Genomic DNA, 16,307 nt, shown 5'->3' with positions numbered 1-16,307 from the left:
CATGTGGAATTTAAACCGAGACTCGCATGAATAACGCCGATGTCCGCGCCCCCTGTAACCAACAACCGCCTTAGGGGGCTTCCCCAATGTGTTTCATCAGCTCCTCCAGACCAATCTAAGTCTTAGTTTTTGTGCAGAATAATCTTTCTTCCTTGTATTGATGTGGGAAGAAATAATAGTTGTTTTCACAATTCACCATCCATACACGGGTAACAGAAGATAGTCGCCTATCAGAACACAGCTTTGCTAAAAGTGGCTGGTTGGGAGGCAAACTCCTAATTGTACTTGGATGGGACAGTGGGTTAACTTTGCCAAGAAGGAGAGTTTGGAAGGGAAAAGAAGATATAGACAAGGAATCAGATTAATTTCTTTTGTGCAGCAAAATATTCTATCAGCTTACGGCTATAAAGTTCTAACAACTAACAAGCTTTACTGAAGAGAAGAAAGAAACCACACACTGGCCAACATGGAGCCCAAGGCCCAAAGCTGTCTTCGACTTGAAGAGATTGGAGCAAAAGCAAAGGCACTCGTGAAACAAAAGCAGAGAGGCTCGAAGGGAGCTGCACACATCAGTATTTTCAACGAATAAACATCCGCAGGCACCTGTTTGCTGGGAACCAAGAGAGAAGAGCAAAGACTTTAGAAAAAAGCAGGGAGTGAGGCGCGGGCCATGGGGACTAAAAGTCATCTAATTTTATCTGGCTTCTTTCCAACGGTAAAATCTAATCCATCATTTTCTCTGGGTGAAAGCTCTTAATGAAAATTTAGAGAGTGCAACTGAAATTTAGAATTCTCTGGGGATTCTGCTGGGAAGATATCTAACAGCCACACAAAACTCACCGCAGCCAAACCTGTCAAGAGAACAGACCACGTGGGAAGCCGTGGGGCTGTACCGTGGCTCCCGGACCTCCGTGCCCCTTGCCACCACAGGAAACATCCTCCTCCTGCCGGGGAGGAGGGGGTGGCTCCTCCAAGACCCCAGCTTACAGCTCTCAGCTTGTGAAACCCTGTGGGAAGGGCCGGATGGAGAGAGGCGGCCTCTCAGCACCACACACTTGCACCCTTGACACCATCCCCTGTCCTCACTCGGACGGATGGGGAAGGAGTCTCGCTTGTCTCCCTCGTGCAACCATCACACCTGTCTAGTTCCGGACTTTTCCATCACTCAAAATGAAACCCCACACCCATTAGCAGTCACTCCCCACCCCCTCCCCCAGCCCCTGGCACCCGCTGATCTGTTTTCTGTCTCTCGATTTACCTGTTCTGGATGTTTCACACACAAGTGAACTCATGTCATGTATGTGGCCCTTTCTGTCTGGGCTCTTTCACTTAGAATAACGGTTTCAAGGTTCATCCACATTGTAGTGTGTCAGCACTTCATTCCTTTTTACAGCGGGATGATGCCCCCTTGTACGGATGACCACGTTCTGTTTATCCATCATTCGTCAATGGACACGGGCTCTTTCCACCTTACGGCTGCAGTGACTGTGCAGGAATGACCATGGGCAGGCAGGTATGTGCTCAGATGCCTCTTTTCAATTCTCTTGGGTGTGCACCCAGGAGTGGAGTTGCTGGGTCACCTGATAGCTCTGTGCTTAACCTTCTGAGGAACCTCCAGACTGTTTCCCACAGCGGCTACACTGATTTACATCCCCACCCGCCATGCACGAGGGTTCCAATTTCTCCACATCTACGCCAGCACTTGTCATTTTGCATTTTTATTATAACCACCAGAGAGGGGGCAAATGGTATCTCGTGGTGGTTCTGATTTGCATTTTGCCAAGTATCTTTTCAGGTGCTTATTGGCCATCTACCTATCTTCTCTGGGGAAGTGCATTTGAAGTCTTTCTCCTGTTTCCACTCGCCTTTCTGTAGCCCTGTATGTAGGAGGCTTGGGCGTGCAGGGTCCCGATGCTCACGTGAGGCTCGCAGGGTCGTCCAGCATGCCCTCCAGTACACAGGCTGTGACCTTTGGTCAATGTTTGGAAACAGGGGGAGGGGTGATCTCAGCCTTTCAATGATCTCCTGGGTGTTCCCTTGTTAAGGATCTTTGATCAAAGGACATTATCATCCAGTATATTTTATATTTTATTTTCTCCTGGGAAGAAATGGACCCCAGTTATCCCAGAGCATAAGGAATGACCCAGAGGTCAGGTTGACACCTCAAGCCGAGTAATGTAAGACAGCAGCCAGGGCTTCCACACCATTGAAACCCGAGCCCACTGCCACCTCCAATCCCGGAGAGGGTTTGAAGAACCAAAATTCAACTGAAAAAGCCAGAAAACACGTAGTGATACCAGATGTCACCATTAAGCTTACAATAGTGACAAATAATTTTTCTACCACTTCAAAGTTGTGTCACCACGTCCATTCCCTGCACCACGAGCTCAGAATCCCCTTAATTTTCCGCCTTTGATAAACAGGCAATTCGGATTTGTTTCCACAAAAGCAGAGCCCACGCAAAATTCTCAACAGATGTACTCCAAGCACACACGATGCTAGAGAGCCGTGTTAAAGCATTTTGCATCTTAACTCTCTTACGTTCTGGAGTGTCTCGCCCTGAAAAACCAGCATGATTTAAGGGAGCTCCCCAAAATTCAGAAAATATGTTCTTCTGTATCTACGTGAAAATACGGGTATGACCTCTCACACTTGCAACCTGAACATTAAGTTGCCAATGATAAACATTCTAAATCATCTCAGCAAACCTCCGCCCAGCACATCTGCACCTGGTTAGGGTGTGGCTTCCAGAAGGAGGGGCAGACGTCCTGCACGCAGGTTGCTCCCAGCTCCTCCTGAGGGCAGAGGTCACCAGAGCTGGCTGAGGCCCAGTGGCTCCTGTTGGCTCAGGTGATGGAGCCAATGGACTCGCTGTTCTCTCTGAGCGCCAAGGAGATGACAAGTTCAGGGTATGGTGGGAGCACACAGCAAATCCCCCTTGTTTCCCATGTGGGACATTTTGAACCGAATTTAAACCAAACACAGGAAAAAGCTAAAATTTTTTTCAGTTTTCTGACACGTGTAGCCCCCAAGACGATGACACATCGCCTGCCCTGTAGAAGGCATGCCCCTCCCTTCTCTACAACCCTTGCCTGCCTTTGCTGGGACCTCTCTTCTCACTCACCTTCCTGCCTGACAATGTTTTGTTTCTGATGAAAAGCCATCTTTTGTCTGCCTAGGGGATCAATCTCCATCTTCCCACTCATTCTGGTGAGTTTTTGAGCGTGATGTCACACATAAGGGGAGGAGGGGCAGTCCCGGCTCCTGCCCTCAAATCCCCATGCCCCCTCCATCCGCATCGCCTCACCCCACCTCCATGTCTGGCCAAGTTACGGAGCCTCTGTGGTGAAGGAAGCTGTAGGGTAGGAAATACCTTTTCCTTTACCCTCTCACGTTCAGTAACTGACGTGTGTGGACTAAACTGACAACAGATTTAACAGAAGAAAAAAGTTCATTCGTATGCACATGGGAGCCAAGAAAAGTAGCTGGCTCAGTAAATGGTTTCAATTAGATGCTTATATACCTAATTTAATGGGGGAAAGGGAGCCGGGAGAAAAGCCTTCCTACAGGAAAAACAAGTCTCTTTAGGAAAGACAAACGAGTTTTAAGAGAACAATTGAAACACAAGAAGGTATGGGATAATGTCCCTGAGAAGGAACTTGGGATAGGATTTATTCACAGTATCCCCCCTGGAAGCAGACAGGCCCGACAGAAGGAATTTACAGCAGCCTTATTTCCCAGAAGTTGCTCTTATTCAGATGAGGGACGCTCCAAAAAGGCCTCTTTCTGCATCTATTGATTCTCGGATGCCTTCAGCTCAAAATAAACCTCACGTCAAGGTGCTATATTTTGGCTCGGCATATCCTGATCCCCTTCACGGCCCTTAACCACACGTTTGCCCTGTCACCCAGCACTGGCCAAGTCCCCGGGGTCTGCAGGACTCGCTGCTGCACAGGCTCCATCTGCTCTTTCCTCCAAGACCAGGCCCAGCAGATCTTTTAAGGGCCACTCAATCTCCCACATGAGGGTGATTAGAACACCCAGTGAAGAAGGAATCAACAAGGGAGTGTGGCCCCCATGGCAGCCTGGGAGCCCATTGTGGAGCAGAGGAGAGGAACTGTGTCAGGTCCTCACTCCAGGAAGCCGGTGACAGAGGTGAGGAAGCGGGTGGCCGGACATGCCAGAGCCTCCCCCAACCCAGGCCGAGCCGGTGGCCCACGGTCCACGATACCCTAAGTACTGGTCACAAGAACACCCTCTGACAGAGACCCTTCAGCTGGCTGCTTCCTGGAACCCTGGCTATACCGATGCTGCTGAGCGGCTTGGATAAGCATCCTGCTCACATGCGCTGCCTCCCGTCGCCTCCAGCAACCCGTCTCTCCAGGGTTTACTCTTCCAGTGAAACCATGGTTGTGTTTAGAGCCTCTGATAAAGTTTTGCGACAATAACAAAAGACAAGATTTCTGTCCTGATACATCAGATATTCTTCCACTTGGAATAAGATGAATAAATTCCCCTCCCCTTCCAAAATAAATAAAGACACAAGCATTCTTAAATTCCTACACAAGACCTGTGCTTGGAAATGCCTGAGACCCAAATATTTTGTCAATTCAGTATGTACTGGGGCACCAAAAAAGACTAAGCAGCGAGTCCTTTTATGATCCTCTAAATTATGTTTTGACTTTTGGGTTTATACACATTTTGTTTGTTTTTACACGGGACCCATTATATTCCTTCATATGTGTTTCTTTTCTAATATGAGAAAAACTAAGGAGATGAAATGGAATGTTATTACATTACAGTCCCACATGTTTCCACAGTCAAAGTCAGGTGGTTGGAAACAATGGAGCTAGAACTGGGTCTATGGGATGGCGGTCTGGCATCCTCTAGATGAGTCCCGGCAGTTAGCAGTAGCTCCAGGACCTGGTTCAGTCAAGGCTGAAAGGTCCATCATCATCATCACCACCATCATCATCATCGTCATCACCACCATCATCAAAATCACCTTGGGGGCCTCCCTGGTGGCGCAGTGGTTGAGAGTCCGCCTGCCGATGCAGGGGACATGTATTCGTGCCCCGGTCCGGGAAGATCCCACATGCCGCGGAGCGGCTGGGCCCGTGAGCCATGGCCGCTGAGCCTGCACGTCCGGAGCCTGTGCTCCGCAACGGGAGAGGCCACAACAGTGAGAGGCCCGCGTACCGCAAAAAGAAAAAAAAAATCACCTTGGGGTGACACTTACACAGCACTGACCATTAGCCCCTTCTATGATTTAATTTATCTAATCCTCACACCCTGTGGGGTTAACCCCAGTTCACAAGTGAGGAAACGAGGGCACAGAGAAGTTGAAGCCACACAGCCAGGAGGGGACAATACCAGAATGTGAACCCCAGCAGTCTGGCTCCAAAATAAGGTCCATACCTGAAACACCAGACCATTTGTGAGCCCAGCTCCCAGGGCACAGAAGGCTCCTGGGAGCATGGTCAGCAGGGGCCATCCTGCTTTCCTTTCTCTTACCTCCCTCTGTTTCTTACACAGCGAGCTCTGAGCTCTCCAGCAGTGAAATGGGGTAGCCTGTGTCATGCACAACCAAAGCACCTCCGACCCTCACTAGGGAGGGAGAAATGAGGCATGTGGATATTGAAAGGGGAAGGTCTGGCTGTTCACCCATGGCTGAAGCAATCCAGATGAGCCCAACTCAACACCTGGCTTGCTTTTCTGAAGACAAACAACAAAAAGTTCAATTTCTGGGGGGCAGGGCTGGTTCTGCTTCTGCTTTAAATGCTAAGCAGATTCCTCGGCTGGGGAGGCCACGGGGCGAAGAGATGCACACAGGTGGAGGGTCTGGAAGAAGCCGTGAGCCAACAGAAAAGAAGGGTCCGGAGACCGTCTCTCAAAGGCAGCAAGAACCTCTGCGACCACATCCTGCTGCCCAGGGGGTGGGGGGGCTGCCTCGGCGGGTCCTGCAGATGGGAAGGCTGCCCATCAGCTGTGCCTGAGAGACAACAAGAAACAGAGGCTCATTAAGAACATTTATGAAAAGCCAGGAGCCTCGATCCTCACTCAGCATCCTCACTCATTAAGGACATGTCAGTGGAGAATGGAGCCAAACATTCTTTTTCTAGGAAGGAAACAGGCTTTTCCACAAACCAGTTGTCATCAGGACAATGAGGGGTAAGGCCCAGACTGCCATACAGTTCCAGGCTGCTCCCACCCCAAGTGCTGGGAAGGTGACAGGGACAGCCTGGAGTGGGGCCCCCACCTCCCAATCCAGCCCAATCCACTCAGCCCAGAGTATCCACCAGCCCCTACAGTCACCACCTCGTCAGTGCACACACCCATGCTCCCCATCACCCCTCCGGCCTGCTCCCTGTGGAGCCTGGCCCTCAGCAGGAGCTGGTCACCCATGACTAGCACCATCGGGGGCCTCAGAGCCTCATGGGGATCCTGAGGGGCAAAGCAGGTGAAAGCAGTGGTTCAAGGCCCTGAGGCCAGAGTGAGGCCTCCCAGAAAAGCCAAAGGGGGAGTCTGAGGAGACGACAGCCTGAACTCACAATCCCATTAGCTCACCTGAGAGCAAGCCCAGCGGGGAGACAGCAGGCTGGTTGCCCACTGGATCCAGGGAACATGGGCTGAGCTGGGAGGACATGTGCTCCCGGACAGAGCTCAGCCACCAGGACCAAGGAGTCCCTCACCAAAGCAAAGCCTCGGCTCCCCCTGAGATGAGGCCTCAGACCGGAGGGGCTGCAGGGCTCCTCACCAGGTGCTCCCACCAGATGCTCCACCAGATGCTCAAGGGTATTGGGCCTCCATCTCCCTCAGCCCTGCTTTGCTGTTGCTGCTTCTATGACACCACATGCTCTCCTGGCCCCGAGCTGCCGTCCCCTCAGGCTCTCGCCCCTTCCCTCTCTCTTTCTCCCTTTGAGGAGGACAGGAAGGACCCTGTTCAGTGCCTCTAGCCTCTCTCAATCTTAGGGGAGGGAAGCAGGACATACAGAAAGGTCGTGGTCCGAGGAGCAGTCACCATCTCTCTGCCTAACCATGAGAAAAACATCTGACAAACCCCAGTTGAGGGGCACCCTACGAAATCCCTGACTAGCACACCTCAGAATGGTCAAGGCCATCAAAACTAAGCCAGAGACCCTATCCCAGAGGAGCCCACGAGACGTGAGGACCACACATCACGGGGGCCTAGCACAGGAAGAGGATGCTACTTAACACTGTGTTGGCATTGGTTCATAACCGTGATGAGCGCGCCTCACAAGCGCAGAGGTTAGTGATGGGGGGAGCGCAGGGCAGGGGACATACAGGGACTCTGTCCTTCCTGCTCAGTTTTTCTGTAAACCTAAATCTGCTCTAAAAAAGTTTTAATTAAGTCTATACTTAATTTTTTTAAGTAGCAAGATGTCCCCACAATCACAGCAGCCCAGTCTCTCCATAGACCCCAAAAGGTGAAAGGACCAGGACCCTCACAATCACCCAGTCTCTGACACAGACGGTGTCCTCTGGGAATCTCAAATATCTGGGCCTCAGCAAGACCAACAGGCAGAGTAACCTTGATTACAAATCAGATTTCCACAAGCTCATTTCTCCTCATAAAATTATACTAAATATTTTATGATTGACCCTCCTTATCTTCAACAAAAGGAATCAAAAAGCAGCAAGTCAATGGGGACAGAACACCAGAAAGGGCGTGAGTCAACCATACGTGGTTCACGAGGTGGGTCCAGGGTCATAGGGCTGCGAAGAACTATATGTTCTCAGCCCTGACCTCTTGAAAGGGTACAGTGGGATATTCCAGAGGCTCTATACCTGACAGGCAAAGTCGGAACCGACTCAGCAGAAGCAGAGCCAAGAATGCAGCTCGTTTAAGAGATCTGCACAAACATAAAACGATGGGAAAATAATGCTGTTTTTCTTTAAAACCTGATGTTTACATGTAGTGGATTTATTAAGGAGAGTTAAGGGGTCCTGAGACCGAATTTGAAAGCTAGGTCCAGCGTTTGCAACGTAGGGAGGTGATTGCATGGGCCTGTGGCTCCACCTAGTGCCAGGCAGGGGACACGGGTGGCCCAGCCAGCCGAGGATGGAGCCGCCTGACACCACCATACAAAGTCGTGGAGATTCAGGAGGTATCTTTTTGGGATTCGGGTGAATGTAACATGAAACTCTGTCCTGGCAGGGCTGCTGGGACCCTCCTCCGAGATGCAGCTCCACAGACCTCGGCATAAGACCGGCTCAGAGCCTCCAGACACCACGGGGAGCACTCTCACCATGCCATTGACGCATTTGCCCGTTAGACATGGGCCCCCCAGAAGGTGGGACTTGGCTACCTGCACAACCCAGGCCCTGCCCAGGACCAGGCCAGGGGGCTTAAGGAGGGAGGGGCTGTGGAGGAACAAGGAGAGGCGGCCTCCAAGTTAGAACTCAGGGACTCACCAAGATAGGGTGGCAGTGGGGCCCCCTGTGGGTGTTGAGCAGCACCCCTAGCCTCCACCCCCCAGACGCCACAACTACTCCCAGTGGGAGCCGCCATCTACACCCTAGCAGACGGTGGAGGGACAAGATTGGATGTGGATCCCAGGAGACCAGCTTCACAGGTGTGCAAAAGGTCACGGCTTCTTTGCTGTGCCTTGATTCACCAAATTTTGTCTTCAACACGTCCCTCCCCCTCCCTGCAAGCCTGCTGTACTTGCTGTCCAAGCCACAGGCCACCGGGACAGCGCCCCAAGTCCTTAACTGACTCATGCTGGAATACAAGCTTTGTCCACTGTCACCTATCTTTCCAGCCTGTAAGTTTTACACAAAACTGCCCGGTGTCCACTCCATGACACACCTCAAAACGCACCTGGAACAATAATTAAGTGGCTAGCTCAGGTTTCCAGAACAGCCCTTTAGGAGGGAGGGAGGGTGTCCCTCGAAAGGGGCAACGTGGGGAGGGGAGACTTGAGAGGGAGGACCTGAGGAAGGGTCCTGAGAGGGGGGGACCTGCGAGGGGGGACATGGGTGGGGGGACCTGAGAGGGAGGACCTGAGACGGGACCTGAGAGGGGGGACATGGGTCAGGCAGAGGCACCCTGCCGGCTCTGTCGCCTAACTCTAACATCTCCCCTTTTTTCACGGAGTCCCGCGGCCGGTCACGCTCACCAATGCCGCCGTGGGGGTATCCGGCCCCCTCAAAGGTCACCTACCATAACTTGACAGGAGCCTGGGAAGCCAGATCAAGGGAACACCTGAGAGTCACAGACGTGACAACACCGGCTCCCTCCACGCCACACTTCCGCCCTGAGGACGCCACCGCCCGGCTCCAAGATGGCTGCGCCACGCACGACGGCGTACCACAGAGGCCCCGCCCCTCAGCCGGGGGTCGGGCCCTCTGAGCGCTCCGCCCCCTCCGCGCTTCGACCCGGAAGGGATCTCCCAAGCTGGCAGCGAGCTTCCAGTGCCACAGGCAGTTGAAAAAAGGGCAGCGGCGGGGATCGTGGACCTACCCAGGGTTTGGCGGCCTGGAACCTCCTGCAGGGCCTTCCCTCGCGGAGCCGTACAGTACTTTCTTCATGATAAACACCCCACGTTAACACCAGTAAGACCGCCGGAAACCTTAGTTTGGCTCAAGCTTTCTAGATAAATGGGCCGTCAGCCTCCGTGCTAGGAGTCCTCGTCCAGTAAGGACTTTTGATGACGACATCTGTCGCGCGGGGTTTCCTGCCGAAATCCTGGCCTTGAGTGGAAGCCCACTGACCCTGCTCTACGGTCCCGGCGGCTGAGCGGCCAGGGCCCCGCGGTGCGTGGGCTCCTCCCGAAGCCGAGTCCCAAGAGCAGATTTGTCCTGGGTGAACCTGAGCAGCGAGCCTGGCACATCCTGGGGCCGTGAGCGTGGGGAGGGCCCGGCGGGTGTGCCCTCGGTGCCGCTCCCGCCCGTCTCCACCCCGCGAGCTCCGCTGCCCAGGGCGCGCTCCTTGCGTGGACTCCCGTTGGCTTCGTCCTCTCCCGGGTCACATGACAGACGCTCCGCCCCCCCCCCCTCCCCGGGAGATTTAATTCCGGGGGTGGGAGGGGTGTCTAGATCCCTGCAACTCTAGTGTCTGCCTGTGAGGCTTCAAGTTCTGCACCCCATCTGGCCAGAGCAGTCTGCACAGACTGCATCTCCGAGTGGTAGACACGGCCCAGGGGAGGGAGCCCCACGCTGGACCTGGGAGGGGTGAACGTCCACAGTCCCCATGGAGACCTCATCCCCTGGCACAGGACGGGGGTCCTTTCTGGGAAGAGAGCTTTGTGATAGTTGAGGGTGCCCATTCAGTCACTTGCACTGTGCAGTCACCAGAGCTTCTGCAGCTTCTGATGAAATAAGCAGATGGCCAGGGATTCCAGGTGTTTGAGGGAAGTCACTAAATGAAGGACACAACACCCACAGAAGAGGGTGGGACCTGGGCAAGCCCCAGAGCCTCAGTTTCCTGCTCAGCACAGGGGCCAGTTCATCCGACTACCCTAGACGGCGAGTACTGCTGGACATTGTCCTTGCCTTGGGAGGCGGCCCCTGCCTGACAGAGGTGTCTCCTCCCTTTGCTTTTGTGGAAAACCTCTGGGCACTGAAATTGTTTCTAGGAGGCCTCTTTCATCCACCCCCACGTGGTGGTCGTATTGCTTGGGACTGGAAGCACACGTGCTGAAGGTGCAAGTCCCACTGTGCTTGGCCACTGGCCCAAGGGCAGCGGGGGGTGGGGGGGGGGTGGGGGAGGGTGGCTGACAGGCTGGTCCGCACCTGTTTCCTCTGTGAGGCAGCAGAGGTGAAGTGCTCCTGGAAGTGGCCCACTGCGCTGGGCCAGCCTTGCTCCACCTCGTCAGGGGGTGCATGTGTGGGGTCAGCTGTGAGACAGAGTGCGGGGGGCCCTCCACACGCCCCCAGCCCCACTCGCGTAGCTGCACGCTGCCGCTGCCCCATGCTCAGGTAGAATTCTCTGCAGTGCTGCACAGACCTGGGGGGTGCGAGTCAAGAGGGAAGGCTGAGAGCCACGCCCAGGCCTTTGTAAGGACGCACTGGTGGCCCGATGTGTGCATCTGCCCCACTCACCCACCTTCGTGGTGCATGGCCCTTTGGGGGTGCAGACCGGTAGACTCACCAGCAATGCACAGGACCACTGAGTGGCATCGGCCTCATCAGGAGGGGACCCCCATGGCCTGTGGGCACTGGAGTGTTCGGGGCTTAGGTGGGTGCAGGCCCTGGGCCTGTTCCTGAGCCTCAGAGTCCCGAGATACAGACCATGTGCGTCTTCCTGTTCCACATGCTGGCAGGAGCCAGCATCACAGGAGGACTGGAGCGGGCGAGGAAGGAGATGGAGTCACCTGTGGACCGCAGAGCCGTTAAAATAAACCACTTAACCAGAGTCACTTCCCTGAGACTTTATGATTCAGAGCTTGTGCTGACTAGAGCCCATGGTTCCCTGGAATCATTTGTTGTATATTTTGCACACATGAGTCTAACAGCTTAAATTATTTTTGAAAATCGTTTTCAAACATTCAAAGATTATCCAAGAACTACCTAGTTTTTTGTGAGCTCTGTTTAACTGGGTGAAATAAAGCTTCTTTGGTATCTTCCAGTCCCCGTGTTCGCCTCTGCTGGTTTTGTTTCCAGGGACAGGAAACAAGTAGGCACATCCCCCGGGGCCACTGTCACTGTGCCTCAGGAGCGTGTCAGCCTGTTGTAACACCAAGGGTTCCACGCCCACCCTGGGATGGAGTGCTGTCAGGCTGGGCGCCCGCCAGGCCTGGGTCCTGCAGCATGGAACACTTGTCTTTTAGTTTCCTCACTGGAGGCCGGTTGTATGTAGGGTCTGACCTCCCCAAGGTCTGAAGCAAAGCTGCAGACACGGGGGAGGTGGTCTCACTCAGGCCTCATCACGCCTGCATGTGGGGCTGGATCTGCCCAGGCAGGGCACTCCATTGCTGGGGCACCATGTGGAAGAGAGCCCTGGTCTCAGGAGGACCCTGAGCAGGGAGCTGACAACAGCCTGGGTGGCACTGGGTCGCCAGCATGCCCAGAAGGGACCAGGTGAGAGGCCGGCCTCAGCTCTGGCCCCGCCCAGCAAGGCCACAGGTTGGAGTGGCATTGGGACAGCACCAGGCTGCAGGTCCCATCTGGTGGGGGTGTTTCCTGCCCCTGCTCCCTGAGCCCTCCTTGGGGACCCTGCCCAGAATGGGTCAGAGCACCCCATACACACCACTGTCTGATTCTTCCTGAGCACTAAACCTAGCACAAGGGGGACCCTGCCTCAGGGTCTCACTGCACCTCCCCCCATGCCCACCCTGTCCCCAGGAGCCCAGCCCACACCCCCGCCCCAGTCAGGAGCCCTGCAGGTGTGGGGCCTGGAGCAGCCGTTTCTAGGCCAGTCAGGAGCCCTGTTGGTTCTCACCAGCAGCCCAGTTAGTGGAGATAATTTCAGAAAGGCTGCTGGTCTCCTGGGATCTGCTCTGGGCAACTGTAAGGTGGCGTCAGCTGGAGCACAAGCCATCACTGCTTCTGGAGCGTCCTCCTCCCACCGCAAATCACTGGGCCTTTGCTCATTCCAGACCCACCCAGTACCCCTGGGGTGTCTAGGGTTCACAAGTCCAGCCTCCCAGGAAAGTGAGAAATAGGAGTTGCTGGGTCCCCCAACTCTCACCAAGGACGGGAGCTTCACAGGCTCACATGAGCAGGCATGTGTCAGCTCGACCACCGCGTGGAGTTTTGGCCTCTGCCACATGGGGCCACCAGGGTCAGCACAGGGACCACTTCTGAACCCTGAGGGTCCACAGGGCAGCGGGTGTGACCAGCACTCATAGACAGGAAACAGTACCTCAGAGCAGGAGTGCAGACCCTGCACCCCACACAGCTCCCTCCTGCAGGCCAAGCTCCCGCCATCCTGATGACGTGACGATGCCCAGGTATGTTCAAGTGTCATCACTAAGGCCTGTGTGCAGCTCTAAGGCTGATTTCAGCTGTGGTTACAGTGGAGCTCTCTGATCCACGGAGGAGAGATTAAACAGCGCCTGCAATGCAGGCCCCGGAGCAGACCACAGGGGCCATGCCCTGCCGCGTCACACCAGGGCATCTTCCAGAGGACTCTCTGTTGTGCCAGAACCTGGTCCTGGGTTCCCTGTCCTGCCCACACCCTCAAGGGAAAGGCATGGGTGGTGGCAGGCCCTGGCTGGCCTGGGTCTCAGTCTAAATCTTGAGCCAGTTCTGGGGGCTGACTCAACACCCTGCCCCGAGCCCCCACCCCTCGTGAGCTGGGCCCACAGCCACAGGAGAGCCCCAGGTAGCCCAAGCAACACGCCCAGTCACAGGGCACCCAAGGGGCCAGGCAGGGGGGTGGAGTGAGGCCAGCATTGCCAGCCATCTGCCCTGAGGAGGATGCTGGCACCCTTGGCTCTAAGCTCCCCAACCCCCATAAATCCATAATAAAAATAATCCCTACTTTTCCTAACATGGCCCAGTTCCCGAAGTGCCTCCTGATCTGTCATCACACTGATGTGCCAGACGGGCCGGGGAGGCGCAGCTGACCTTGTTTTATGCGGTCACAACAGGGAGGGCCCAGGAGCCCAAGGCAGGCAGGGAACACCCCCTACCCTGTCCTGCCTTCTGAGTGGGCGCAGAGTCAGCCAGGGGAGGCTGCAGGAGCACCTGCCAAGGGTCTGGCCCCGGCTGCCCTGGGGAGCTGTGGGGTCTGGCCTCTGAAGGGATTGGTCGGTGAGCTGGGCCCTGCCACCCACCATAGCTGCCCAGTCTGCCTGCCTCTGGCCTGGGAATGCAGGGCAGGGGCCGGAGCAGGAAGCAACTCCACCCAGGCCCAGGTGGCCTGGCCAGAACAGGCTCACACTGTGGTGGGTCAGCTCTGGGCCTATCAGTGGACACTGCTGAAGCCCCAGGGGGATGTAGCATCTTGACCCCATCCTTGCTATTCCCACCTGGCCTGGTGACTCCAGCCCACGAGAGGCAGCAGCGGCTGAGATACAACCTAACAGCTGATGGTCTTTGGTGCTGTACAACGTGACAGCCCAGCCCATCCAGCCCGGTGGGAGGACACGTCACCCAGGGCCAGAGCTGACCCCACACTGCTCCCGGATGCATCTGCCACCCCCAGCTGGTGCCCCAGCAATGGAGTGCCCTGCCTGGGGCTAGCAGAGTGTGCCTGATGAAGCCAGATTCCCAGGGGCAACCCAGCCCTGAGGAAGGAGAGCAGAGAGTGGGGGCGGTGCTAGGGCCTGGCCCAGGTGGCAGGAGTGGGCGGGGCACCTGCCTGGGCTCTGCCCGCCTGTGTGCCCGGCTCACTCGTCCATCACTTCGCCCTCGCCATCACTTGGCCCTTGTCATCTTTGCCCTAGCGGTCACCGTCCAAGGTAGGTCTGGTGAACTGGCTCCTTGCGCTGAGCAGGAAACCGAGGCCTGGGGCTCTGGGGCTTGCCCAGGTCCCATTGGGCTGACCTGGACTACCCTAACCCCCGAGGCACCCTTGCCTGTCCGTCTGCGGGCGAGGGCAGCCGCCCTGCGTGTCGCAACGGGCCGGCCTGACCGGTGGAGAGGACCCCTCCGTCCGCGGGCTGACTGCGTGGGGAGCCGCGTCCGTGCGCCGTGCGCGCCGCCCGCAGTGCCCGCCGAGCCAGCGCCGTGCGCCGAAGCCGGGGGCGCGCAGGGCGGGCGGCGGCGGCTGCGGCTGCGGCGGCTGCGCGCAGGTAAGGCTGGCGGAGAAGGGGGAGGGGGCTGCGGACCGGGCTGCCACCGCCCCCAGCCTGGGAAGCCCCCGCCCACGTGACTCTCAGAGAACCTGAGCCGCCGGGTGGGGTGCTGGAACTCGGGGTCTCTAGGAGGGAGCCCCTGCTCGCCCCCCTGGCTGCCCCTGAAAAGTCCCCCTACTCCCCCGGCTCTCACCCTCGCTCCTGGCTGACCCTCCCAGGAGCTCCCTCCACGGCCTGAGGCAGGCGAGGTCACACTCCTGGCCGGACCTGCCCACACTTCCCAGGTCAAGGAAGTCGGTTCTCTGGCTCCCAGCCTCAGTGATGAGGGCAGGGGATGGAGGACAGCAAGGGGCTCCCTGGACCCCTTGAGTGGGCTGCATCAAGGGAGACAGGAGCGACCTGCCCTCACTCGGCCGCAGCTGGCCGGGTTTCCTGAGAGGTCTGAACCTGTGGCTGTGATGGGCGGGCCCACCCTCAGAGACGGGGCCAGGGGCTTGTAGGCAGGTCAGAGGAGACACTGGGCAGTGGGAGGCTGCAGGGGTTCCAAGTCTTGGACCAGCTGCTCAGCCTGGGACCCCAAAATCCCCAGCATTTGCCCCCAGCCCCCTGGCCAGAGATGCAAATAGCAGCCTCACTCTCCTGGCCCCTGGATTAACCTGCCCTCGGGGTGGGCTTTGCCCATGCAAAGCAGGGGGAGGCACGTGTGGGTATGGGTATGGGTGTGTGTGTCAGAGTCCCATCCCTGACATGATAGGTTTCTGCTACCGGGAGTGGAAAGTGGGTCTTGCAGGTGGAGGGTCAGGGGACCTGTCCTTTTCTGCTATCCCCCAGCACCGGGACATTACCCCACCTTCTCCAACCCACAGGCCCAGCCTTGGTGAGGCTTTGCTGGTGGGTAGGGGTGGAAAGTTTTCTCTGCAGTTAATTAGCCCCATGGGAGGGCAGGCACACAGGGCCTCATTAGTGGGGCCTCAGCTCCAGCCCTGTACCCTGGTGAGTGGCATGGGCTGTGGGGGCCTCCCTAGGCAGTGAGCTGGTGTCAGTGTGATAGGGTGGGGGCTCCCTCCCTCCCTTTGTTGGGGGGGTGGGAGGGGGCTCACCAGTGGGGATGGAGCATCTGGAGGGTCTGTTGATTCCTCCCATACCTTCTAGCCCCAGGCTGGCCACTTCCGAAGCCCCGGATGCCATGGAGGAGTGGGACGTGCCCCAGATGAAGAAAGAGGTGGAGAGCCTCAAGTACCAGCTGGCCTTCAAGAGGGAGATGTCATCCAAGACTATCCCTGAGTGAGTCCCCAGGACCCCATGGAGCCCCGGCCACACCCCACCCAAGGCCAGCCATGATCTGCGTCTCGTTTCCCTGCTCTGTGCTCATTTGTATGAGCCAAGACCACACCCCCACACACTGCCATCAGGCAGCACTTGAGGGAGGGCAGGTGCCCTCGTGCTCACCCTACCCTCCCCACCCACAGGCTCCTCAAGTGGATTGAGGACGGGATCCCCAAGGACCCCTTCCTGAACCCCGACCTGATGAAGAACAACCCGTGGGTGGAGAAGGGCAAGTGTGCCATCCTGTGAGGCCCCCACACCCCAGACTCACGC

The 16,307-nt window shown here is 56.4% G+C and overlaps 1 protein-coding gene across 1 annotated transcript; it reads left to right on the top strand.

The window, feature by feature from the left end:
* The first annotated feature begins 15,894 nt into the window (after positions 1-15,894).
* On the top strand, positions 15,895-16,283 carry GNG13 (G protein subunit gamma 13). The gene is made up of 2 exons (XM_032607122.1): positions 15,895-15,992; positions 16,178-16,283. Exons 1-2 carry the CDS (start codon positions 15,895-15,897, stop codon positions 16,281-16,283), a joined length of 204 nt encoding a protein of 67 aa, XP_032463013.1.
* Positions 16,284-16,307: the final 24 nt, after the last annotated feature.

Source organism: Phocoena sinus, chromosome 15 (assembly GCF_008692025.1).
Source record: "Phocoena sinus isolate mPhoSin1 chromosome 15, mPhoSin1.pri, whole genome shotgun sequence".
Classification (NCBI taxonomy): domain Eukaryota; kingdom Metazoa; phylum Chordata; class Mammalia; order Artiodactyla; family Phocoenidae; genus Phocoena; species Phocoena sinus.
This window is presented reverse-complemented; position numbering and strand designations above follow the sequence as displayed.